The sequence below is a fragment of the Bombina bombina genome, chromosome 2, assembly GCF_027579735.1.
Source record: "Bombina bombina isolate aBomBom1 chromosome 2, aBomBom1.pri, whole genome shotgun sequence".
NCBI classification, from domain to species: Eukaryota; Metazoa; Chordata; class Amphibia; order Anura; family Bombinatoridae; genus Bombina; species Bombina bombina.
Genome location: NC_069500.1, coordinates 1041648078 through 1041676068, shown reverse-complemented (window position 1 = coordinate 1041676068; position 27991 = coordinate 1041648078). Strand labels below are relative to the sequence as shown.

Genomic DNA, 27991 nt, shown 5'->3' with positions numbered 1-27991 from the left:
ATAAGGCCTTTTAGCCCCCTGAGAACCCAACAAACCTATTCATGGGTGGTATCACTGTACTCAGGAGATGTTGATGAACATATATTGAGGTGTTTTTTTTTTACAGTAAGAAATAACAGGAACTAAGAACCCATGCCTAAATTATATTGTGTGTGAACAATAACACCAAAGAAATATCTACCTAAAAGGTTGAAAAAGACTGGTGGTTGAATTAGTGCATGGAAAGTGTTAAAATACCAGCATTTCAAATACCCTAGTGTGTCTACTTTTCAAAAATATATGGTTTGATGGGAGAAATTACATTGGCCGGCTTCAGAAATGACCCAAATAGGACATGGGTGCATGATGACAGATGTGAAAATTCCAAGTTGGAAAACTGGAATGCACTCCCTAAACATAAGGTCTTTTAGCCCCCTGAGAACCCAACAAAACTATTCATAGGTGGTATCACTATACTCAGGAGATGTTGTTGAACACATATTGAAGTTTGTTTTTGCAGTAACAAATAACAGGAACTAAGAATCCATGCCTAAATTATAATGTGTGTGAAAAATAACACAAAAAAATGTCTACCCAAAAGTTTGACAAAGACTGGTGGTTGAATTAGAGCATAAAAAGTGTTAAAATACCTGCATTTCAAATACCCTAATATGTCTACTTTTCAAAAATATATGTTATGATTGAGGTAAATTACATTGACTGGCTTCAGAAATGTCCCAAATAGGACATGGGTACACGATGACAGATGTGAAAATTCCAAGTTGGAAAACTTGAATGTGCCCCCTAAAAATAAGGCCTTTTAGCCCCCTGAGAACCCAACAAACCTGTTCATGGGTGGTATCACTGTACTCAGGATATGTTGTTCAACACATATTGAGGTGTTTTTTTCAGTTACAAATAACAGGAACTAAAAATCCATGCCTAAAGTATAATGTGTGTGAAAAATAACACAAAGTAATGACTACCTAAAAGTTTGACAAAGACTGGTGGTTGAATAAGTGCATGGAAAGTGTACCCTTTGGTGTCTAAGTTTAAAAAATATATGGTTTTATGGGGTAAATTACATTGACCGGCTTCAGAAATGACCCAAATAGGACATGGGTGCATGATGACAAATGTGAAAATTCCAAGTTGGAAAATTGGAATGCAACCCCTAAAAATAAGGCCTTTAAGCCCCCTAAGAACCCAACAAACCTATTCATGGGTGGTATCACTGTACTCAGGAGATGTTGTTGAACACATATTGATTTTTTTTTTTTGCAGTAACACATAACAGTAACTAAGAATCCATGCCTAAATTACAACGTGTGTGAAAAATAACACAAAATAATGACTACCTAAATGTTTGTCAAAGACTGTTGGTTGATTTAGTGCTCGGAAAGTGTTAAAATACCTGCATTTCAAATACCCTAGGGTGTCTACATTTAAAAAATGTAAGGTTTAATGGGGTAAATTATATTGGCCTGCTTCAGAAATGACCCAAATAGGACATGGGTGATTGATGACAGATGTAAAAATTCCAAGTTGGAAAACTGGAATGTGCCCCATAAAGATAAGGCCTTTTAGCCCTCTGAGAACCCAACAAACCTATTCATGGGTGGTATTACTCAGGTTATGTTGATGAACACATATTGGGGTGTTATTTGGCAGCATCCCTTAACATTCTCAGTAAATGTATTCTTAAATTACTATTTTGTCAAAAAATCACTACTTTTTTTTTTTCATACTTTGGCATAAATAAAAAATACCCCAAGTTAAATACCTTAGGTTGTCATCTTTTTAAAAATATATACATGTGAGGGGTTATTTTTTTGGGGGGGTCAAAGTTAAAAAATTTGTGTTTTTTTCAATTTTTTCATCATATTTTATTAAAAAAAAATATAGTACATTATAAGAGATGATGAAAATAATGGTATCTTTAGAAAGTCCATTTAATGGTGAGAAAAACTGTATATAATATGTGTGGGTACAGTAAATGAGTAAGCGGAAAATTACAGCTAAACATAAACACTGCAGAAATGTAAAAATATCCTTGGTCCCAAACGGTCAGCAAATGGAAAAGTGGTTTGGTCACTAAGGGGTTAACCACTTAAGGAGCAGGCATTTAGACAAAAACTTCCCCAAAAGATCAGAGCATTTTTAGCATTATTGCCATCACTACATTTAAACAGAAATAGAGCCTTTATTATATTTACCTATCAAAACTATATATTTTGTTTTAGTAGACAACCCAAAGTATTGATCTAGATCCATTTTGGTATATTTCATGCCACCATCTCACTGCCAAATGCCATCAAATTTAAAAAATAGTTATTTTTTTCACAATTTTAGGTTTCTCACTGAAATTATTTACAAAATGTAAATGCTTCTCTGGGATCCCCTTTGTTCAGAAATAGCAGACATATATGGCTTTGGCATTGCTTTTGGTAATTAGAAGGCCACTAAATGCTGCTGCGCACCACACTTGTATTATGCCCAGCAGTTAAGAGGTTAATTAGGTAGCTTGTAGGGTTGATATTAGATTTAGTGTAAAGATCAGCCTCCCACCTGACACATCCCACCCCGTGATCCCTCCCTGTCCCCTCTCAAACAGCGCTCTTCCCACCCCACCTCACAATTGTCACCGCCATCTTAATTTCTGGTAGAAAGTCTGCCAGTACTAAAATAAAAGGCTTTTTTTAATAATGTTTTTTATTTTTTTATAAATATTCTGCAGTGTTGTATCCCCCCTTAGCCCCCAACCTCCCTGATCCCCCAAACAGCTCTCTAACCCTCCCCCTCTACCTATTTGCCACCATCTTAGGTACTGGCAGCTGTCTGCCAGTACCTAGTTTGCTGCAAATTAGGCAGATTTTTTACAAACAAATTAAAATAGCATTTATTTTTCTGTAGTGTAGCTGCCCCCCCTCAATACCCTACAACCCTCCCCGTCCCAGATCCTTTTATGGCAACGGATCCCAAATAGGATCCCCCTCATTGCCCCTACCTCCCTCCTTCCCCTTTTTTTGGCTTCCCTGTAGCGTGGCATAGCGGTCCAACTGCACTCGCCCTCCTCCCGCCTCCTACAGTGCACCCACCCACCTCCCAACTTAACCTCCATCCTACCCACCAGCTATCGGCACTACCGCTGTCCAATGAAAATCATCGGTAACTCCGCAAATCTATTTCTGCAGTGCCCCACTCGTGGGGCATGCAGAAATAGCGCAATCTCGCATTTTTGAGCAAGATCATAGCAGAGAGAAGCCCAGAGTATGGCGCTGGTCATTAAGGGGCTACATATATATTTCTATAAATATCTGATACTGTTAATGTAAAAAACACATCTATACCTATATATCTATAGGAATAAATATGCAGGTATAGGTATATATATATAAATACATATGAAAACTGTAAAGAAGACAGTGACATTCTGACATAATTAGATTATCACTTTTTTTGTTTGTTCTATTGATCAGTGCAATTAATCAATCAGGAGCCAGTTAGCCCCATTTGAGCTAAGGGTTGTCTTGCTATTTCCTCAATAAGAACATCATTGTAATATCCTTTTATTTCTAAAAAAAATGTTTAACATAATTTAATTATAATTAATTATCATTTCCATCAACTCAAAGATCTTCTCTCATAATTGGTAGTCTTGTTTTTGGGGGCAAATATGAGAACATTGACTTTAACAAAGTTTGATTGACATAAGCCTCAAGGGTCCAGTAACACATGATCAATAGCTTCTGGTCAACATTATCAATAGTTATCATGTTATAGAAATGTTATATTTCTTGTTATTCTATTAACAGAAAAAAATACTAATTTCTCAAATACTGGAGATTCACCTTTTTTGTTTCAAAAGTACAGGGTAATGTAATAAGCTTGGAAAAAGAAAATGTCCTCTTACTAAATGGCAGAGTCCATGTTTAACCCTAATATTATTAGTTACAGTAATCCATAAAACACGAAAATGCTATATTGATGTTGCCTTTGTTGTATTAGGTATAAATCAAGGTCTTCTATCTAAAATATATGCTGTGAATTTTCGACTACTATGTTAATCTACAGAATTAGATCTTAAGAGGTTGAAATGACATATTTGATGTATTACATTTAATGTGACCTCTCTGCCAATTCCAATTTGTCTTAGAGCTACCCCTTTTTCATCAATATTAATTATTCAAAGTTACTACTAAAATATGGCACTTTAAAAATCGTGGTTTACTTTACATATAATATTTTTTGTTATGAATAATAAAATATGTTTTATATAAATACACTTATTCTAGGCCAATTAATCTCAACCTTATTGTCAGGACACATTGGTCCATGTTGATAATCAGGGCTGTTCTGTTCAATGTGCTGTAGGTAAGACAGAATAATTAATGAGAGTATTGATCACCCTCACACACACACACACACACATATATATATATATATATATATATATATATATATATATATATATATAAAATTATATAAAATATTTGCATAAACACTAGGGTTGCACCGATACCAATACTAGTATCGGTATCAGTGCTGATACCAAGTATTTGCATGAGTACTTGTACTCGTGCAAATGCACCGATACTTAAACTGATACCTCCAATTCCTACCCATATGTCATCTTGTGGCGTTTTTAAAACTGTATGTTCCTATTTCATTTTAAGCTGGAGTGGAGACTTAACTAAAAATTGTTCACTTCTGTTCTGCCAATACAAATTGCTGTTATTTGTATTATTTTACTTCAGAGCAGTGCTTTAAAAGCTGCTACTTTACAGCTGGAAGCCTCTCATCTTGCACAATTATGCTCAAAATATACTGTACTCTTAGGAACACCTTTAGCCAGGGCTGGACTGGGAATAAAAAGCAGCCCTGGAAAAATATGAAGACCAACCCTATTTTCTGTTGAGTCAGTAGAATACAAATGCCCCATTTTTCTCAAAGGGGATTACTGGGACACTCCTTCCCCAATATTATTTTCAGAATTAAATTATACGACTTTGTATTAACAACCAAATGTCAGATTGATGAGTTATATATGCACCCTACAACCCAATAGCATTTAGTAATCACCCATTTAAATTGTAGCTTTCCAGCCCCAGCTGCTGCAGCTGTTATTTATTGTTGTTATTATTGATATATGTTATTGTAATAATTTAATTTATAAACATGTTCTGTGAACTTTGTGACAACAAGCATATAAAACTGTTTTATTATTTCAAAATGTCTTTTGAGATACAGTTCATAATTATAAAGAAGCGATCTTAAATCATTAGTCTGTATTGTGCTTGGTAAACTGTCATATGACATTAAAAAAGTATCGGTAATTGGTATCGGTGGGTATTTGAAAAAAGTATCGGTGCTTGTACTCAGTCTTAAAAAAATGGTATCGGTGCAACCCTAATAAACACACACATACATAAATAATCACAAATATAAACACTTTGTTATGGTTGCAACTTTCTACAGAATATTTAGAATAATAATATGACAGATAATGCATACATTTGTGACATTTCTTGGTATCACATAAATTAAGAAAATAAGGGGCGTCATTTTAATTTCATAATAAAGATGTCCCAATAAAAAGTCTGTCTTTATATGATGAAAAAAGAAATAAGAATGTGTAAAGGGAAAATAAGGTAAAAAATTAAATACTAATATAAAACATATTTCAAAATAGTTTTAGTTAAAAAAAATAAAGAAAAGAACTTCACCTAAACTCCCTGGTGCTCTACAGCTGTCAGTGTTTTACCATTTATCTTAAGGTCAATCTGATCCAGCTAATACACTGAAATGGCTATAAGGCTGACTTTAAACACATTTTTAATGACAGCAGTTAGCAAAAAAAAAAATTGTAATAAACTTTGTTGATATGGACAGTTTAGCTTTTGACCTCAATATCCCTTTAAGTATAAATGGACTTTTCAATTTTCAGAAAAAAAAAAAGCAACTAAAAATGGTATTAGAGAGAATAATTGTATCATACTGGACAATTCAAATGGCCATTTAAGCTTAAATACCATAGAAATATAAAGATATATATGATTCCAATCTGCAGAAATAATTGGCATAAGAATTCAGAGGTAAACAACCTTTTAACTTATGTTCCCCAAGCAATAAGTAGAAATTCTCAGCAGAAGAATTCTGTAAAAATAAAAAAAAAGAATTTTAAGAGCAGTTATGCTAGTTTATCCTTTACTTAGGGATATCTATCTCTGCAGATTCCATATAACACGTTTTAAAAGCAATCTAAGTAAAAAAGCAGAGATGGAAAACAATTACATTAACGGAACACTAAAAATAGATGTTTCAAACTGAGCCAGAGTGGAAAGCTCATTTTATTAATTTGCATAATCATATAAGTTTCAGTCATGAGGAAGAATAAGAGGCTTGTTAAGTACTAAATGCCAACAGGGATAATCTTTTTAACACAGATGATTCAAAAAAAAACTTGATAGAAGACTTTCAAGGAGCTGATTCCCAGAGGCTGGAGGACGGTTGTTCCCACTCGTCCCCCATAATCCATTTCAAGCTGAATGCTTTGAAATATTCCAGACGATGGCTATAAATGTAAACAAATGCAAATTAGGTTTGGAAAAAAAGCAATATACATTCTGATCATCCTGCGCATATTGTGGATGTCATGTTTAATTTCTCTAGTGACTGCTTACAGGAGCACAGCACACATCAAGGACATCAACATCCATAAATGTGTATTCTACTAAACTCTAGTCATAATACTTTGATGTAGACACAGGGAGGGGTTTAAAGTGGTAATCTAGAAATTAAAGTAACATAAAGAAGTAGTATCGTACATGGACTGCAACAAAAATATCTTTATGCCCTGGTCTGGTTTGTCCCTCAGGGGATGGAGTTGGAAGGTATTGAAATTAAAATGGTGACAAGGGACAAGTTATGGAGCAGCGATCTTTAGAGGAGCTTGATAAATATGCCCTTTTGTCTCCCTTTTACCACATTGGATGAAGTACTACACTTTTCATCAGTTTGCACTTTCAGTCTTCTAAGTGTACATAGTGTACCACATCTGATAAAGTACTATACTTTTCATCAGTTTGTGCTTTGAGTCTTCTAAGTGTACATAGTGTATCACATCTGATAAAGTACTATACTTTTCATCAGTTTACTATGTTTCTGCTCTTAAGATGGTGTGTGTATGCATATACATTAAGGGGTCAAATTATCTTTTTGCTCAACATGTGCCTTTCACAGAGAAGAACTTTCCTGAAGCATATCAGTCTGATCCTGACTTCACAGTACAGTCCAGCCCTGAAATACCAGGCAATCCCTCTCTGAACGAGAGAAACAGCAAACCCCAGATGTACGTTTCAGCCTATTGTGGGCCTCGTCAGTGACATGCAGCCATATCCCTCTAGCAACGGGTCCACATCTGGATTCCCGCATCTCACTTAGTCAGACTTCCCAAAATGTAATAATTTGCATATATAAAAAGAGAGAAGCCCTCAACCTGGAAACGAACAATAGCATAATAGCTTGTTCTATGGCTAGTTACCACCCAAGAAGCAGCCTCTTTTTGCTCAACATGTGCCTTTCACAGAGAACTTTCCAGTAGCACATCAGTCTGATCCTGACTTCACAGTACAGTCCAGCCCTGAAATACCAGGCAATCCCTCTCTGAATGAGAGAAACAGCAAAACCCCAGACATACGTTTCGGCCTATTGTGGGCCTCATCAGTGAGGTGCAGCTATATCCCTCTATGCACACTGAGCAACGGATCCACTTCTGGATTCCCGCATCACACTTAGGGAGACTTCCCAAAATGTCATAATTTGCATAAATAAAAAGAGAGAAGTGCTCAACGTGGAAACGAAAAATAGCATAATAGCTTGTTCTATGGATAGTCACCAAAGAAATAGCCTCTTTTTGCTCAACATGTGTCTTTCACAGAGAAGAACTTTCCTGAAGAGGGATTACCTGGTATTTCGGGGCTGGACTGCACTGTTAAGTCAGGACACTAGTGAAAAAGGTGAGAAAAGCGCTGTAAAATGGAAGATCCACCACAAAAAGAAAACAGAAAGTTAAATAAAATCCCCAAGATAATATTGACAAGATATATAGAAAGAAATAATCTTCCTGCGCTAAAGGTAAAAAAATCTTACACTAAAGCTGAATCAAAAATGGGCGGTCCTCTTTATTGAGGCTATGTGGATGATTATATAGGGAATTTATTTGTTTAAATTTTAAAAAATATATCCAAAAATGCAAGTATAAGGTTTATTTATAATATACCAGTAGGTAAAAGTGATTAAAAGAATATTCCTTTTAAAAGCATTCAAGTAAAATATAAGATAAAAACATGTAAATGAAAAAAGAGTACTTTGGTTAGTATACACAGTGAGTTAGTATACACAGTGGTTAGATAAAATAGCGTACAATTTTGCATAGAGCACACTCATATATTCAGGAGGCTATTTTGGATAGGCTATTATAGAGATTAAAAAGGTTAAAAAAGCAAGCAATTGGAATTAAAGGCAAGCAATTTGAGATGAAAACCCAAGCAGTGTAAACACAAACAAGCATACGCCTAGATTACGAGTTTTGCGTTAGAGGTTATTCGGTGCTAATGAGCAGTTTTCCCTCACCGCTCACTTACCTACAGCGCTGGTATTACGAGTTTTCAGAAACCCATCGTTAAAAGACAAAAAGTGAGCGTTGAGCAAAATTTAGCTCAAAATCTCACTTCAATACCAGCGCTGTTTAAGTCAGCAGTGAGCTTGTGTAACGTGCTCGTGAACGATTTCCCCATAGGAATCAACAGGGAGAGCTGGCTGAAGAAAACTCTAACACCTGCAAAAAGCAGCGTAAAACTCCTTAACGTAGCCCCATTGATTTCTATAGGGAAATAAAAGTTATGTCTACACCTAACACCCTAACATGAGTCTAAACACCCCTAATCTTACACTTATTAACCCCTAATCTGCCACCCCCGACATCGTCGACACCTGTATTATACTATTAACCCCTAATCTGCCGCTCCGGACACCGCTGCCACCTACATTATAGTTATAAACCCCTAATCTGCTGCCCCCAACATTGCCGACACCTTCATTATATTTATTAACCCCTAATCTGCCGCCCCCAATGTCGCCGCCACTATAATAAACATATTAATCCCTAAACCGCCGCACTCCTGCCTCGCAAATATTAGTTAAATATTATTAACCCATAATATGCCGTCCCTAACATCGCCGCCACCTACCTACATTTATTAACCCCTAATCTGCCGCCCCCAACGTCGCTGCCACTATATTATATTTATTAACCCCTAAACCTAAGTCTAACCCTAAACCTAACACCCCCTAACTTAAATATAATTTAAATAAATCTAAATAAAAATTCCTATCATTAACTAAATAATTCCTATTTAAAACTAAATACTTACCTATAAAATAAACCCTAAGCTAGCTACAATACAGGGAGTGCAGAATTATTAGGCAAATGAGTATTTTGACCACATCATCCTCTTTATGCATGTTGTCTTACTCCAAGCTGTATAGGCTCGAAAGCCTACTACCAATTAAGCATATTAGGTGATGTGCATCTCTGTAATGAGAAGGGGTGTGGTCTAATGACATCAACACCCTATATCAGGTGTGCATAATTATTAGGCAACTTCCTTTCCTTTGGCAAAATGGGTCAAAAGAAGGACTTGAGAGGCTCAGAAAAGTCAAAAATAGTGAGATATCTTGCAGAGGGATGCAGCACTCTTAAAATTGCAAAGCTTCTGAAGCGTGATCATCGAACAATCAAGCGTTTCATTCAAAATAGTCAACAGGGTCGCAAGAAGCGTGTGGAAAAACCAAGGCGCAAAATAACTGCCCATGAACTGAGAAAAGTCAAGCCTGCAGCTGCCAAGATGCCACTTGCCACCAGTTTTGCCATATTTCAGAGCTGCAACATCACTGGAGTGCCCAAAATCACAAGGTGTGCAATACTCAGAGACATGGCCAAGGTAAGAAAGGCTGAAAGACGACCACCACTGAACAAGACACACAAGCTGAAACGTCAAGACTGGGCCAAGAAATATCTCAAGACTGATTTTTCTAAGGTTCTATGGACTGATGAAATGAGAGTGAGTCTTGATGGGCCAGATGGATGGGCCCGTGGCTGGATTTGTAAAGGGCAGAGAGCTCCAGTCCGACTCAGACGCCAGCAAGGTGGAGGTGAAGTACTGGTTTGGGCTGGTATCATCAAAGATGAGCTTGTGGGGCCTTTTCGGGTTGAGGATGGAGTCAAGCTCAACTCCCAGTCCTACTGCCAGTTTCTGGAAGACACCTTCTTCAAGCAGTGGTACAGGAAGAAGTCTGCATCCTTCAAGAAAAACATGATTTTCATGCAGGACAATGCTCCATCACACGCGTCCAAGTACTCCACAGCGTGGCTGGCAAGAAAGGGTATAAAAGAAGAAAATCTAATGACATGGCCTCCTTGTTCACCTGATCTGAACCCCATCAAATGTGAGATTTACAAGGAGGGAAAACAGTACACCTCTCTGAACAGTGTCTGGGAGGCTGTGGTTGCTGCTGCACGCAATGTTGATGGTGAACAGATCAAAACACTGACAGAATCCATGGATGGCAGGCTTTTGAGTGTCCTTGCAAAGAAAGGTGGCTATATTGGTCACTGATTTGTTTTTGTTTTGTTTTTGAATGTCAGAAATGTATATTTGTGAATGTTGAGATGTTATATTGGTTTCACTGGTAAAAATAAATAATTGAAATGGGTATATATTTGTTTTTTGTTAAGTTGCCTAATAATTATGCACAGTAATAGTTACCTGCACACACAGATATCCCCCTAAAATAGCTATATCTAAAAACAAACTAAAAACTACTTCCAAAACTATTCAGCTTTGATATTAATGAGTTTTTTGGGTTCATTGAGAACATGGTTGTTGTTCAATAATAAAATTAATCCTCAAAAATACAACTTGCCTAATAATTCTGCACTCCCTGTATAACTACTAGTTACATTGTAGCTATCTTAGGGTTTATTTTTATTTTACAGGCAAGTTTGTATTTATTTTAACTAGGTAGAATAGTTATTAAATAGTTATTAACTATTTAATAACTACCTAGCTAAAATAAATATAAATTAACCTGTAAAATAAAACCTAACCTAAGTTACACTAACACCTAACACTACACTATAATTAAATAAATTAACTAAATTAAATACAATTACCTAAATTAAATTAAATTATCTAAAGTACAAAAACAAACAAACACTAAATTACAGAAAATATTAAACAAATTACAGATATTTAAACTAATTACACCCAATCTAATAGCCCTATTAAAATAAAAAAGCCCCCCCAAAATTAAAAAAACCCTAGCCTAAACTAAACTACCAATAGCCCTTAAAAGGGCCTTTTGCAGGGCATTGCCCCAAAATAATCAACTCTTTTACCTGTAAAAAAAAAATATAAACCCCCCCAACAGTAAAACCCACCACCCATACAACCAACCCCCCCAAATAAAATACTATCTAAAAAAACCTAAGCTCCCCATTGCCCTGAAAAGGGCATTTGGATGGGCATTGCCCTTAAAAAGGGCAGTTAGCTCTTTTGCCACCCAAACCCTAACCTAAAAATAAAACCCACCCAATACACCTATAAAAAAAAACTAACACTAACCCCCTGAAGATCGACTTACCGGGAGACGTCTTCATCCAAGCCAGCGAAGTGGTCCTCCAGACGGGCAGAAGTCTTCATCCAGGCTGGTCAGAAGTGGTCCTCCAGACGTGCAGAAGTCTTCATCCCGACAGCATCTTCTATCTTCATCCATCCCGCACGGAGTGGGTCCATCATCAAGACATCCGACGCGGAGCATTCTCTTCTGGCGACGACTAAATCTGAATGAAGGTACCTTTAAGTGACGTCATCCAAGATGGGGTCCCTTAAATTCCAATTGGCTGATGGAATTCTATCAGCCAATCGGAATCTAAGGGACCCCATCTTGGATGACGTCACTTAAAGGTACCTTCATTCAGCTTTAGTCGTCGCCAGAAGAGGATGCTCTGCGTCGGATATCTTGAATATAGAAGATGGGGGAACTTCAATAAGTCAGTCAATCGGAATTCGAGGGATGCCATCTTGGATGACGTCATTTAAAGAAACCGTCATTCGTCGTTAGTCCGTCGGCCAGGAAGGATGCTCCGTGCCGGAGGTCTTCAAGATGTAGCCGCTCCTCGTCGGATGGATGAAGATAGAAGGTGCCGCTTGGATGAAGATGGCTGCCGGTCCAGATGTCCTCTTCTGCCCGGATAGGATGAAGCCTTCTGCCGGTCCGGATGTCCTCTTTTGCCCGGATAGGATGAAGAATTCTGCCGGTCCGGATGTCCTCTTCTGCCCCATCAGATGAAGACTTCTGCCGGATCGGATGACCACTGGTGCCCGGCTGGGTGAAGACGGCTCAAGGTAGGGTGATCTTCAATGGGGTAATGTTAGGTTTTATTAAGGGGGGATTGGGTGGGTTTTAGAGTAGGGGTGTGTGGGTAGTGGGTTGTAATGTTGGGGGGGTATTGTCTTTTTTTTACAGATTAAAGAGCTGATTACTTTTGGGCAATGCCCCGCAAAAAGCCCTTTTAAGGGCTATTTGTAATTTAGTATAAGGTAGGGCATTTTATTATTTTGGGGGGCTTTTTTATTTTATTAAGAAGCTTAGATTAGGTGTAATTAGTTTAAACTTCTTGTAATTTTTTTTTATTTTCTGTAATTTAGTGTTTGTTTTTTTTTGTAATATAGTTTATTTAATTTAATTGTATTTTATTTTAGCTAATTGTAGTTAATTAATTTAATTTATTTATTGATAGTGTAGTGTTAGGTGTAATTGTAACTTAGGTTAGGATTTATTTGACAGGTAATTTTGTAATTATTTTAACTAGGTAGCTATTAAATAGTTATGAACTATTTAATAGCTATTGTACCTAGTTAAAATAAATACAAAGTTGCCTGTAAAATAAAAATAAATCCTAAAATAGCTACCATGTAATTATTAATTATATTGTAGCTATGTTAGGGTTTATTTTATAGGTAAGTATTTAGTTTTAAATAGGAATAATTTTGTTAATAATAGTAATATTATTTAGATTTATTTAAATAATAATTAAGTTAGGGGGGTGTTAGGGTTAGACTTAGGTTTAGGGGGTAATAAATTTAATGTAGGTGGCGGCGGTGTAGGGGGGTCAGATTAGAGGTTAATATATTTAACGTAGGTGGCGGCAGTGTAGGGGGGTCAGATTAGAGGTTAATATATTTAATGTAGGTGGCGGCTGTGTAGGGGGGTCAGATTAGAGGTTAATATATTTAATGTAGGTGGCGGTGGTGTAGGGGGGTCAGAGGTTAAACACTTTATTTAGGTGCGGCGGGGTCCGGGAGCGGCGGTTTAGGGGTTAATACATATAATGTAGTTGGCAGTGGGCCCTGGGAGCAGCGGTTTAGGGGTTAATACACTTTATTAGTTATTGCGGTGGGGGATTGCGGTTGACAGGTAGATAGACATTGCACATGCGTTAGGTTTTTTTTGGAAGGCATTTTAGGGAGTTACGGTGCTCCCATACTCAGCGCAAGGCCTGCTACGGCTGCATTTTATGGCAAGGTGAAAATGGAGTAAGATTTCTCCATTTTCACCACGTAAGGCCTTGCGCTGGATATTGGATACCGACTTACGACGCGGTCCCATGTTAGCCTATGGGAGTAAAAATTGCGGGCGATGGGTGAAATATACGGGCGTAAGTTGTATGCTACGCCGTATATGTGATACCAAACCCGCACAAAAAACGGGGTCGCCGGCTTTTGCGGGCAACGCTGCATATCGGATAGGGTCCCTAGAGACCATTTCTGCACTATGACCTTTGCTGGCATTTCTTTTTCCATTATTTCTCATGACCCTTTGTGTAAGCATTCTTGTTTGTCATTATTGTCTATATTCCACTGATCATTACTGTCTGGGTTCCTGTTGGTCACTACTGTTTGTGTTCCAGTTAACCATCACTGGTCAACCTTAATTGCTCTTTTCATCACCTCGTCATCATACCTGTCCTGTTTCTAGTATCTTCTACAATCTTCATCAATAACTGTTTCTAAGTATCACAGATAAATGTTGGTGATATGTGTAGATGCTGTATTTTAATAAAGCTGTTTAAACTATCTCTAGTTGACTGCTAAACTTGATCCATATTGTCAACAAGATCCTCACGCTTTGGATGTTAAAATATTTTGAAATAATTTGAAACCCAACTGTGTGACTACCATTTCTCTGCAGCTGCTGAGCTGTACTTTAACCATGTGTTTAACCCCATTTGGGCGATTAACCACATAAAGTTGCAGGGTCAGTAGGGATACAGTTGTATACTATTATGAATTAGAGCATGACATTTTTTCACTTTAATGGCCCTTTTATAATGCCAACCCTCTGACTTCTCTAAACAGATGAAAACAGAACTGAAGCCCAGCTCATACCATTTATAGGTAAGGATGCTGAGAACCTGAAAACAGTAATACATTTAAACAGATATATTTTTTCTTAGGATTTATGCAGCAAGTCCAAAACACAATACAATTCAGAAAGCTTTATTGTCCCAGGGATGTTTATTCCCATGTATATTAAAAATAAAGATGTTGGAAGCAGAAGATCATCTCCATTATCGCCTGATTAGAAGCACAGACACAGACTAGAGGATGTTCAGAGTTACTACAACAAAGCATTTAATCAGCGCTATTCCTGGAAGCCAAGTTATGCTTCAAGGCTCCCTACTCTCATACACAAATGAATACGTTGACACTTTTAATTGTTTTTTGTGGAGGGGGGGGGTTAACAATTGACTTTTTCTTTACATTTTTTATAGATGTTTCCTGGGAGATGAAAATAAACACTTTCAAACAATTAAACTGTAATTATTTTTGGAAAGTGTGCATGGTTTTGTAGCTTCAGTGTAAGATTTTAGTGAGTATAAAAATGGTGTCCTTATTGTTAAAGAGAGGTTAGTGTGTCCTTCTTACTATTTTAACACTAGGCATGATGTAATGCTGAGGTGATAAGTTACACATGCTAAGGGCTGAGATCATATATGGATAGAAGGGGATGATGAGAGACCAAAAGTATATTGTCAGCAATCTTAAAGGGTATTTAAGAGGCATGAGAGATAATAGTAGTCAGAGTGCCACTGAAGGGAAAACATCAAGTTACACTCCATGACTTAAGGCCTCCCACAGTTGAAGCAAACAGGGTAATATAATTTTATTTACTATTTCTCTGTTAAATTGTTTTCTGTGTTTTAACCTTGTAAACAATAACAAGTAATCTTGTTATTTATCTTTCTTTAATAAACGTGTGATTGATTATTATGAAGGAAGTATTGTTGTCTGTTCTTGAAGGGTCATATAGCTATACAGAAGATTGTATATAGATTTCGTTTGCACAAGGCTGATTATTGAGATATATATATATATATATTAATTTTTAGACGTGAATGGTTTTTAACATAAGATCCTTCTTTGTTTAAAGTGTAAATTCTTACATCAGAACATTAGATCCCTTCAAAAAGTCTCTTGATACTGCTTATCTTATCTCTCATAAGTTGGCAAATTTATAGGAAAAGTATGTTCCTGCTGATACAAGGGACTCACAAAGTACTAACTAACTAACAGCATCATGTTTAATGGGACATAAAACCCCAAACATTTATTTCATAATTCTATTCTGATATTTGATTTTAGTGTAGGGAAAATACAGGTATAGGAAAGGGAACACTCCATACATTAACAGATTTTGTAATCTACCCAAAATAATGATTTGGATTCACTCATTCTATGGGTTTTATTAAAATCCATTAAAAATTTTGAGTGCAGTTTTGCTTTTTTTGTCTAAGTCAAAACCAAATCATTAGAAATCTATGATTTTGACCAGCATGAGCCTCACAAATATTTTGCATTGAAAGAATTCAGCAGTGGTATTTTAATATTTTTGTACTTTTCTATATTAACAGCTTTGCCTTCATGAAAACCCATTTCGCCTGTTTGAATACTTTGGCTGTTAATATTTTTTTATGAAACTTGTACACAAATAAAATATGATAATCAGAATACTTGATTATTATTGCAATTAAGTGTTTTGACATTTTAAAAAAAAATAATGATACATTTAAGCCAAATTATATGAAATTGTTAATTGCAAGCATGTGATGAATTGATACTGTTGAAGTGAAACAAATTACATTCAAACACAATAGGCAGGCTTTATCAATATTAAATCAATTGGCTGCTCTATATTATGTTTTTATTGGCCACAGGAAGTTTTCCAAGAGGGGTAAAATTAAAGTCCAAATGCTAACAACAGGAATGAAGTAAGCAGAATATACACAGTGAGAAGCACACTCACAGGAATGAACAATCAGCTCAATAACATTGGTCAAAATTACAAATTTTGTGGTACAGCTATACCACTGAAAAATTACCGCAAGCGTTTTAGCCTGTACCGCAACTCTCCATTCCGCAATCAAAAATGGCTTTTGAGTGTGCAATTTTCATTGCGCCTGCATTACAGGTTGTGCGGTCTGGCTATTACGCTAGCGCTATAGCTTATACCGCCAAGATCCATTCTGGGATCCGGGGCCAAGTAGTTATGGATTTTGCAAAACAAAAAGTTTCACAAAACTCATAACAAAAATGTTACAGAGTACACTGACACCCATAAACTACATTATTAACCCCTAAACCCCCATCCCTCTGCATCGCAAATACCCACATAGCCAACACTAAAATAAAGTATTAACCCCTAAACCGCTGACCCCCCACATCGCCAACACTAAATAAACCTATTAACCCCTAAACTGCTGACACCCACATCGAAACTACTATAATAAACCTATTAACCCCTAAACCGCCGGTCCCCCACATCGCTACACACTCAATTAAATTATTAACCCCTAAACCTAACACCCCCTCACTTTAAATTAAATTAACTACCTTAAAATAAATAAAAACTTACCTGTGAAATAAAAAAAAACCTAAGTTTAAACTATAAATTAACATGGCATTACTATTTTAAAAAACTAAAATAAACAAAAAATATACCTAAGTTACAAAATAAAAAAATCCTAACACTAAGAAAAAAAAAATCTAACATTCCAAAAAAAAAACTAAAATTCCAGAAAAAAAATAAACCTAAGATTAAAAAAATAATAAACGAAATTATCCAAAATAATAAAAATTAATTCAAATCAGCCAATAGGATTTAAGCAGCTCTCATCCTATTGGCTGAATTGAATATTTCAGCCAATAGGAATGCAAGGTACCTCAAATATAAAAGGGGTACCTTGCATTCAATCTTCAGTGTGCGGCGGAGATCGCATGAGGAGGAGGCTCCACGCTGGATGTCGTTGTCGTCGTCATCCTAATCTATTGTTAGATTAGAGGGTATTTTTATTTTGGGGTTGCTTTTTTGGTTTTATAGGGGTATTAGATTAGGTTTAATTTTTATTATTTTGGATAATTTTGTTTTTTTATTTTTCGTAATGTTTGTGTTTTTTTTTAAATGTTAGATTTTTTTATTTTTTCGTAGTGTTTTTAATTTTGTAACATAGGTTTTTTTCCGTTTATTTTAGTTTTTTAAAATAGTAATGTAAGGTTAATTTATAGTTTAAGATTAGTTTTTTTTATTTCACAGTTTTTATTTATTTTAAGGTAGTTAGAATATTGTAACTTTAATTTAAAGTTAGGGGGTATTAGGTTTAGTTTAGAATTTGCGATGTGGGGGGGCGGCGGTTTAGGGGTTAATAGGTTTATTACAGTAGTTGTGATGTGGGAGGTCGGCTGTTTAGGGGTTAATAGGTTTATTTAGTGCTGGCGATGTCGGGGGTGGTGGTTTAGGGGTTGATAGGTTTATTTAGTGTCGGCGATGTCCGGGGGCGACGGATTAGGGACATTTAGACTCAGGGTTTATGTTAGGGTCTTTTTACATAATCTTCTTGTCCCCATAGACATCAATGGGGAATGCGTTATAGAGATCGCCATTCTGCAATCGCAGGTGTTAGTTTTTTCTTTAACACTTTTTCTCCATTGATGTCTATGGGAGAAAACGTGCATGAGCACATCAAGTTAGGCCTTGGCTTTTGTGCGGTATGAAGTTTAACGCACCCTAACGCACAACACAAGTAGGTTTTTCTGTAACTTGTAATGGCAGTGCTATGGAAAGTGCGGTACCGCTAAATTTTTAGCGTTATTTACGCACCGGGTTTAGCGGTCAACTTGTAATATCAGTGATTGTTAGCCTGTTCTATGGTGATTTACTACCTGGGTGTAGCTTCTTTTTAGCCCAGTAATGTTTTTCACAGAGTAGAACTTTCCTGTAAATAGAATATGCCTCTATCTACTGATATATATATTTCTATATATATATGTAAGGTTTATGAAAATGTGAGGCTAGAAAACAAGATTGTATAAGAAAGGATGTGTATAGAAGGGAAATTGTTTTTGAACATTGACATTGCAGTGAGTTTTTTTTTCTGTGAGTTTAGTTTCACAAACAGATTTTTCTCAAATTTAGGCCACTTCCGATGTATCTGATTGCAAGGAGGTTAACAAGATACTGCTGTAATGCCATTGGTCGGATATGAGTAGTGCTGTAATACGTACCTTGCAGTATTTGTGCAGCATGCTGACAGTGCAATTTTTATTTTTTTGAGAATGAAATCATTTATTTGTGTTCTACATTTAAGAAGGAAGAGGGTTTTGCTTTGATGGATGGGTGGAAATAAAAATTAAGAAAATGTGTACTTGTGGTTTCTTGCGTTCAGACAGAGCAAACATAACAAAAAAAAAAATACTTACAAGTTGGGGCCTTGTCCTTCACTAATTTCCTCTGGCGGTATTGGATACATGGCCTCGTAGACTCTACCAATCCCAGAACCATGAATAGCATATAAATTCATCCTGTCAACACCTGGTGGAAAATAATTCCAAGGAATAAGAGCTCTCCCATGCCACTTGCCCCAATGTGATGTGATATCAGCTTCAAATTCCAGTTGTAGTTGTTTCTAGTAAAAAGCAAAATAAATACGTTAGGGAAAAATTCAATATTTACTCATATATGCTATTTATCTAAATTGTAAATAACAATCGGCTAGATTACGAATTTTGCAGTAAGGTGAAAAAGCAGCGTTAACAGGTCCTAACGCTGCTTTTTTATGCTCGCTGCTATTACGAGTCTTGTAGGTACAGCTGTCTCGCACACTTTTTTGGCCTTACCGCAAATCAACTTACGCAATTTGCGTATAGTCTATTTTCAATGGGACTTCCATAGCGCTGGTATTACGAGCTTGTCCTGGAAGGCCAAAAAGTAAGAGGTACAGCCTATCACGCAAGAGTCGTAACGCATTTTAAAGTCAGTAGTCATGAGTTTTACGCTACAAAGCTGTAACATAAAGCTCATAACTAAAGTGCTAAAAAGTACACTAACACCCATAAACTACCTATTAACCCCTAAACCGAGGCCCTCCCGAATCTCAAACACTACAATAACATGTTTAACCCCTAATCTGCCGCTCCGGACATCGCCGCCACTAGAATAAACATATTAACCCCTAAACCGCCACACTCCCGCCTCACAAACATTAGTTAAATATTATTAACCCCTAATCTGCCGTCCCTAATATCGCCGCAACCTACCTACATTTATTAACCCCTAATCTGCCACCCCTAATGTCGACGCCACTATATTAAATGTATTAACCCCTAAATCTAAGTCTAACCCTAACTTAAATATAATTAAAATAAATATAAAGAAAAATTCCTATCATTAACTAAATAATTCCTATTTAAAACTAAATACTTACCTATAAAATAAACCCTAAGATAGCTACAATATAACTAATAGTTACATTGTATCTAGCTTAGGGTTTATTTTTATTTTACAGGCAAGTTTGTATTTATTTTAACTAGGTAGAATAGTTACTAAATAGTTATTAACTATTTACTAACTACCTAGCTAAAATAAATTCAAATTTACCAGTAAAATAAAACCTAACCTAAGTTACAATAACACCTAACACTACACTACAATTAAACAAATTCCCTAAATTAAATACAATTAACTAAATTAAATAAAATTAGTACAAAAACAAAAACACACTAAATTACAGAAAATAAAAACAAATTACAAGATCTTTAAACTTATTACACCTAATCTAATAGCCCTATCAAAATAAATAAAGCCCACCCAAAATAAAAAAAACCTAGCCTAAACTAAACTACCAATAGCCCTTAAAAGGGCCTTTTGCGGGGCAGTGCCCCAAAGAAATCAGCTCTTTTACCTGTAAAAAAAAATACAAACAACCCCTCCAACAGTGAAACCCACCACCCACACAACCAACACCCCAAATAAAATTACATATATATATATATATATATATATATATATATATATATATAAAATAAAATAGTATATATTGCAGTTAGACTTTCATTACATTCTGCTGCTATATTTATAAAATTCTATATAGATCCCTTAAGTTATATGTTTACTTTATAACAGTTGCAACAACAATGTATTTATCTTGGTTTTCACATTTGTTTGTAACATTGCCCCACAAACTGCATATTTTTATTTTACATTAAAGGTAATTATTTTGATATTATTATTATTATTATTATTATTATTATTATTATTATTATTATTATTATTACCACTACTACTGTTATTTTATGAATTGCTATTTATAATGAATCTAAATTATAATCAAATTTTTTATTTAAATTGTATTTTCACTTCTTCAGTATTTCTTCACTCTAGCTATCAGGAATGATTAGCTGGCCAGGGTTTGGGATATTCTTGCCTTTTGATTGGGTCACATGTACTCAAGTGTTCTGAAACCCAAGGCTGTTGGAGTGGCTGTGGATTTCCACTGGAAGCCACTGGTTTAAATATTATAAAGAAAGTTCATTCTCACACATCTTCACTTACACAGCCGAACTTTAGCTACAATTGTGCAGTTATCTAATTAAATAAAACATTTTAATAATGAAAACAGAAGGAGGGGAAAATGTATTAAATTAATAGAAATGAAAACCAATACAATTTCAAATTACACATGGATAATCTTGAGTACGTATAATGCTTAGAAGTACCGAACCTGGTCAACAGAGGGCCCTGGTGCAAAAACTTTTTTTGGGCCCCCCAAATATAACTCTGTAGTAAGCAATAGTAATAGACTACTATGGGCCCCCCTAGCCCTTGGGCCCAGGTGCCATCGCACCTGCTGCACCAATGGTAGTCCCACCCCTGCTGTAAATACCTCTAAGATAAAAAAAAAAGTGCAAGGGACAATATTATACAATTATCTCTAAATATCAGCATATACATTTCTATATAAAATATATAAAATCAAATAATAGTAATAATATCTCTAATGTATTATCTTTATCTATAATATCTATAAATTAAAGAACCATATATTTACTCCCCTAAAATGTTTATTGCAAATAACTCAGTATAAAGAATAAGGCGTTCCAACAAAGTCCTTGTGTCTCTGTTGAAGGAGTTAGGTTTTATTCCTTATATTAGGCCTTTTAATATATTTTTTTAGGAAAATAAGTATATTAAATGTCAGTTTGTTGGCATGAGTATTTGCTTCAGCATAAAACTTTCTATAACAATATAGTAAAAAGCTTTTACTTATAGCCTCATGCCCCATTGCATTGTTGAGTATTTTACTATTATTATTGTAAATATTGAATTCAATGCTATGTATTCTTAGTTTTGTTTTGTTTTTTTGTTTTTGTTTTTTACTTTTTTATTAGTTGCATTATTATTTTTTCCTCTTGAGAACTCTTCTTATTTTTCATTCTTTTTTCAGCTTTGGCCCTTTCAGACAGATTTCTCTTGGCAGGGATTGATAATTCCACTGGGAAAGAGCATTCTGTAACAGTTCCTTTTGACAATATAATTTACCTCTTCTTTTCAAAGAATGAGGTCTAGATCCCAAACAGGTCGCTATTAAGCATCTGCTATGAAAAAAATCAAGTGACAGCTGCTTTTATATAGCTGCTTAATTTAAGCAACCTGTTAAAACTCATACCACTATTACTTAGTAACATTTAACTCTATGCAGTTGACTAAATAATACGGCTCATGAAGCCTTCATGCTATTACCAGGGAATTTTATACCACAACCTCTATAATGCTGGTACCTATATTACGCAGACACAATATCTTTATCTAGACCATTCTAACCACAAATAATCCTAAATGCAGTGGATCCAATCACCCCACTGTTGTTAACCATAACTGGCAAGGATCTAATCTTCCTCACCAATGTTAACCATACCCTCTTATGCCCTGATTCATTTGCTGCTGCCAGTCCTAACCATGAATTACCCAAATGCTAAATACATAATTAGAAATGAGTTGCAAGACAGGTAACAGAAAAGAGTGCTTGCCCCTCTGTAAATATGTGTAATAATAATTTTATTTTACGTGGTATAATAGAAAAATAGATACAATATGGCCATTCATAACATTATTTTAGTAACATAATTGAAACCCATTCATACCTTTGACACTAAACTCTGCAGAGCTACGAATAAATAGGGAAGTGTGTGAGAATATCACTCTTCACATAAGGGTTAAAGATGGGTAGTTTTGTATGAGTGTGTGTAGGGTGAGTGCGGCAACACCCAGGGCAAAGAAGAAGAGGGATGAGAATAAATATACTGCTGTTAGGTAGAGGTAGTGATTTGTACTCCTTAAAGGTAATATTCTAGTTGAAAAGATCGGATGTGACTATTATATTGTATTAATTAGTGATAAAATGCCTATATATCAACAGTGAATATCGCACTTACTTAATCAACAAAGCAGATTGATCAATCATACAGCAATGGAGACACGCAATATCACCTACAGTTTCGTCTCAACTAAGCTCCTTCTATAGCGGGAGCTATATTTATAGTTATCTTACCCTGTGCTTGTCACATACTACCGCACACAATTGCAAACATCATTCATCATTTAAGTCTCTCAAAGAGTAAGCAATTTGAAAAAGTGAGAGACAAGCTCTCTAGAACTGGTCCCCTGACACGTGTTTCGCAATCACACTTCCTCAGAGGGGAATTTGCCACTATTTTAAACAATATAATAGCCACATCCGATCTTTTCAACCAGAATATTACCTCTAAGGAGTGCAAATCACTACCTCTACCTACCAGCAGTATATTTAGTCTTAGAAAAGGGGCAAGCACTCTTTTCTGTTGCCTGTCTTGCCACTCATTTCTAAGCGAGTCTCCTGAATGCAACTACCCCTCAATAAGTGCTTAATGTGATTTAAAGGGACACTGTACCCAAAAATTTTCTTTCATGATTCAGATAGAGCATGCAATTTTAAGCAACTTTCTAATTTACTCCTATTATCAAATCTTCTTTATTCTCTTGGTATCTTTATTTGAAATGCAAGAATGTAAGTTTAGATGCCGGCCCATTTTTGGTGAACAACCTAGGTTGTCCTTGCTGATTGGTGGATAAATTCATCCACCAATCAAAAACTGCTGTCCAGAGTACTGAACCAAGAAAAAAGCTTAGATGCCTTCTTTTTCATATAAAGGTAGCAAGAGAACAAAGAAAAATTGATAATAGGAGTAAATTAGAAAGTTGCTTAAAATTGTATGCTCTATCTGAATCACAAAAGAAAATTTTTGGGTACAGTGTCCCTTTAAAGAAAAAGTTTTGCGCTTATAGTAAAACTTTTTATCTGTACTTTCTTGCCAATCTTCTTAAATGAAACTAAATATATTATGTCTGACAAGCCACCCACTGCTACTGTCCTAACCATGATCTCCTGGAGGTAACCATCCTTAAATCTAACCTGCAAAAAAAATTCCTCTACATGCTACCCCCAACATGGGGTCAATTTACCAAGTGTCAGGCGGACATGATTCGCTATATCAAACCATATTAAATCTGCCCCATGATCTTTATTGGAAGTCACACCTTTATTCCTTGCTGTCCCCTTTTGTCCCTTGCTGTTGTCAGTTCCTGATCATGATTACTTTAGTAAATAACAAATCTGAACTATTGGCAAAGATATATATATATTTTTTTCAATAACTGCTGCAAGAGAGAGCAAAAGAGAGGGGAGAGAGAGAGAGCAAAAGAGAGGGGGAGAGAGAACAAAAGACAGGGGGAGAGGGATAGCAAAAGAGAGTGGGGAGAGAGAGCATAAGAGAGGGGGAGAGAGAGCAAAAGAGAGAGGGAGAGAGAGCAAAAGAAAGGGGGAGAGAGCAAAAGAGAGGGGGGAGAGAGATCAAAAGAGGGGGGGAGCAAAAGAGGGGGGAGAGAGAGCAGGGTGGTTCCATCACTACAATAGACTGCCCTTTTGAAAATGGCAGGGTGGTTCGGTGGTTCCGTCACCACAATAGACTGCCCTCTGGGCAGGCTTTCCCCCTAGTAAGAAATAATACATTTAATTACAAGGTAGAGATGCAAAGTAGAGATATATTTTAAAAACATAAAAGGGATGATGCATATTTAAAACTTATGACCTAAATAGCCGAGTACTCGATAAAACACACGCATGCATACATATATATATATATATATAAATATATATATATACACACATAAACATGTATACCGATTTACACTCACAAACATAAAAATGTATTTACACACACACACATTGTTACTGTATATATATACTGTATGTTTTTCCTTCAGTTATATAATGTATATGCTAAAAGAACCAAAAACACATTTTATTCATATATATCTAAACTTACAATAAATTGGAATTACTATATAAATAAATATGTTAACAAAATGTATTTAGCTTGAAGAATGGAACCATTGTCTGTAAGCTTTATCCCTTTAAAGTATTCATACATTCCCTAAGAACATTAACCAAGGGACCCATAATTAATGTAATTATCCTTGTCATTGTAAAATCTACTCTTTGAAAGCTCCTTCTCAGACATAACATTTATTTTTCTTATTACTGCATCGATATTAGGCAATGTAGGCTGCTCTAACACGCTGAAATTGCAGTTCTTTCTGCATTATTTTTGTGACCTAATACATTTGTATATAGCTTTTGTTTTAACAAAGATTTTTCACTGCAGTTTTAGAATAATGGATCCAGAAATATATATATATATATATATATATATATATATATATATATATATATATATATATATATATATATATATATATATATATATATATATATATATATATACATACATACATATATACACAGCACATGTTTAAAACAAAACATATTTTTATAGCAGGGCTTCTTCATTGAGACCAGCACAAATCCATCATTATAAAACCTGTAGGTATCAGTCTGTAATAACTTTTTTTCATGTTGTAAAACGGCTGCACATATTTAAAAAAAAAAACTAAAGTTTTTACTTCAAAAACTAGACAAATTCTGTTTACTAGCAAATACCATTGGAACAATAACATGTACCGTGCCACAAGAGCTAACATTCTGCGTGCAATGGTGACTACCACTTTGTCTTGTCGTAAACTACTGTTGACACAACTATAAACGCATGGTTACCTTACTAGCCACTATTCTTCAAAGTTGTTCTTCTATTTAAACACTTACAGGTGCCGGATGGTGAAGCTCTGCAACTTCATACTGGGTGCCGCCATTTTGGATCTGAGATATTCTCCCATTCTGACTGAAGTGGTGCACACTCACAGATCAGCGAGGTTGCCGGCTCTTTGATATCTATACTGTGTACTTTTGCTTAGTGTGTATGATACTCAGTGTAACCTTTAGATTTTTGCAGTGGCCACATTGCTCTTTAGTCCTGAAGGCTTTTTTATGTCTATTTTGAAACAATGTAAAAAAACGAAAAAACCAAGACCTTCTGTTTTGTATTGTACACTCCAAAATGAAGCACAAGGTACAGCTGTCAAAGAGCAGGTAGCATTACCAAACTATGAATGTGCACTGCTTCTGTCACATGATGGCCCCAATATTCAAAACATCATCAGACCCATGAGAATTTGCCTTTTTGGCTGCAACAGTTTCACAGTCTGTGGGTCTAGTGATATATAAAAATATATATATTGATATATTGTGTTATACAATAAAATATGTATAAATTATTGTATATACATATAATGCACCATACCCCCAATGCAACCTCTCTACACTATTAACCCCTTAAGTGACCTAACCCCTAAGGTAACCTAACCCCTCTACACTTTTAACCCCTTAAGCAACCTAACCCCCAATGTAACCTAACCCCTCTACACTTTTAACCCCTTAAGCAACCTAACCCCCAACGCAACCTAACCCATATACATTATTAAACCCTTAAGTGACCTAACCCCCAATGCAACCTAACCCCTCTACACTTGTAATCCCTTAAGCAATCTAACACCCAATGCAACCAAACCCCTATATATTATTAACCCCTTAAGTGACCTAATCCCCAATGCAACCTAACCCCTCTAAATGTTTAACCCCTTAAGCAGCCTAATCCTTATACATTATTAAACCCTTAAGTGACCTAACCCCTCTACACTTTTAACCCCTTAAGCAACCTAACCCCCAATGTAACCTAACCCCTCTACACTTTTAACCCCTTAAGCAACCTAACCCCCAATGTAACCTAACCACTCTACACTTTTAACCCCTTAAGCAACCTAACCCCCAACGCAACCTAACCTATATACATTATTAAACCCTTAAGTGACCTAACCCCCAATGCAACCTAACCCCTCTACACTTGTAATCCCTTAAGCAACCTAACACCCAATGCAACCAAACCGCTATATATTATTAACCACTTAAGTGACCTAACCCCCAATGCAACCTAACCCCTCTAAACTTTTAACCCCTTAAGCAACCTAACCCCCAACACAGCCTATCCCTTATACACTATTAACCCCTTAAGTAATCTAACCCCAATGCAACCTAACCCCTCTACACTATTAAGCCCTTAAGTGACGTAACCTTCAACACAATCTAAACTGTCTACACTATTAACCCCTTAAGTGACCTAACCCCCAACACAACCTAACAACACTAGAGTAAACAAATAAAAACACACACAACAGTAAAACACAATAAAGTAAATAAATCATTAATCAAAAGTACACAGCCATATTCACGCAACAAATTAACCTAACTAAACGACCATAATTACACAGCAAATTAACTTAAGTCAACTATAATAATTACACAACAAATTAACCTAACTAAACAACAAAAATCACACAACAAATTAACCTAACTACACAATAATAAACAAGTACAAAAAAAAGATGGCAAAAAATTAAAGAAAACAGAAGTAAAGAACAGCAATAAACAAAAACTATTTTTAACACAAATGATCCTGGCAAAGAAAAAAAAGAAAAAATCCAAAATACCATCAAAAAAACAAAATAAAAACAAGGGTCCTCTTCTTTTCTTCATCAGATGTAATCAAAACCGTCCTAGCAAAGAAGAAAAATCAAAAATCCAAACAAAAACAAAAAACAAGAATCCTCTTCTTTCATTCATCAGATGCAATCAATTAGGTCCTCTGTAACGGTAGTCCTATATAAGGAACACTTATAAAAAATATATAGAAAACCCTAACACAAGAAATTGGCAACAATATCAAGAAGCTAAAAAAGAGACAGCTATTTATATCAAAAAGAGTATCAAGCGGAAATAAAGAACAAAGCTTCCTTCATGAGGTTTAATGGGAAAACTTCTAAGTGGCTGGCGTTTATAGTTAAAGCACGTAAAAAGAAAAACCACATAGCGGCTATCAAAAATAAGATAGATAGATTTGTATCTAATGAGGAGATAATTAAAACTTTCCATAATTTTTCCAGGAAGTGTATACTTGTACAAGAATAAAAAGCAAGGAAAAAGATGCTTTTTGGGAAAAAATTAAATTACCTAAAGTGTCCAAAAAGAGCTTAGATAGTCTAAACGCACCAATTACACAGGAGGAAA

General features: G+C 35.6%; 1 protein-coding gene across 3 annotated transcripts in view; it reads right to left on the bottom strand.

Moving 5' to 3' along the window:
- Positions 1–6311: 6311 nt before the first annotated feature.
- LOC128650021 (UPF0462 protein C4orf33 homolog) overlaps positions 6312–27991 on the bottom strand; it is a 240790-nt gene continuing 219110 nt past the window's right edge. For all 3 annotated transcript variants that reach the window (XM_053703663.1, XM_053703665.1, XM_053703664.1), the window contains exons 7-8: positions 18861–19066; positions 6312–6553 (exon numbers count right to left, since the gene is read on the bottom strand). In XM_053703663.1, coding sequence (XP_053559638.1) covers positions 6457–6553; positions 18861–19066 — 303 coding nt within the window. In that variant the 3' untranslated portion in view covers positions 6312–6456. The remainder of the gene's footprint in view (positions 6554–18860; positions 19067–27991) is intronic.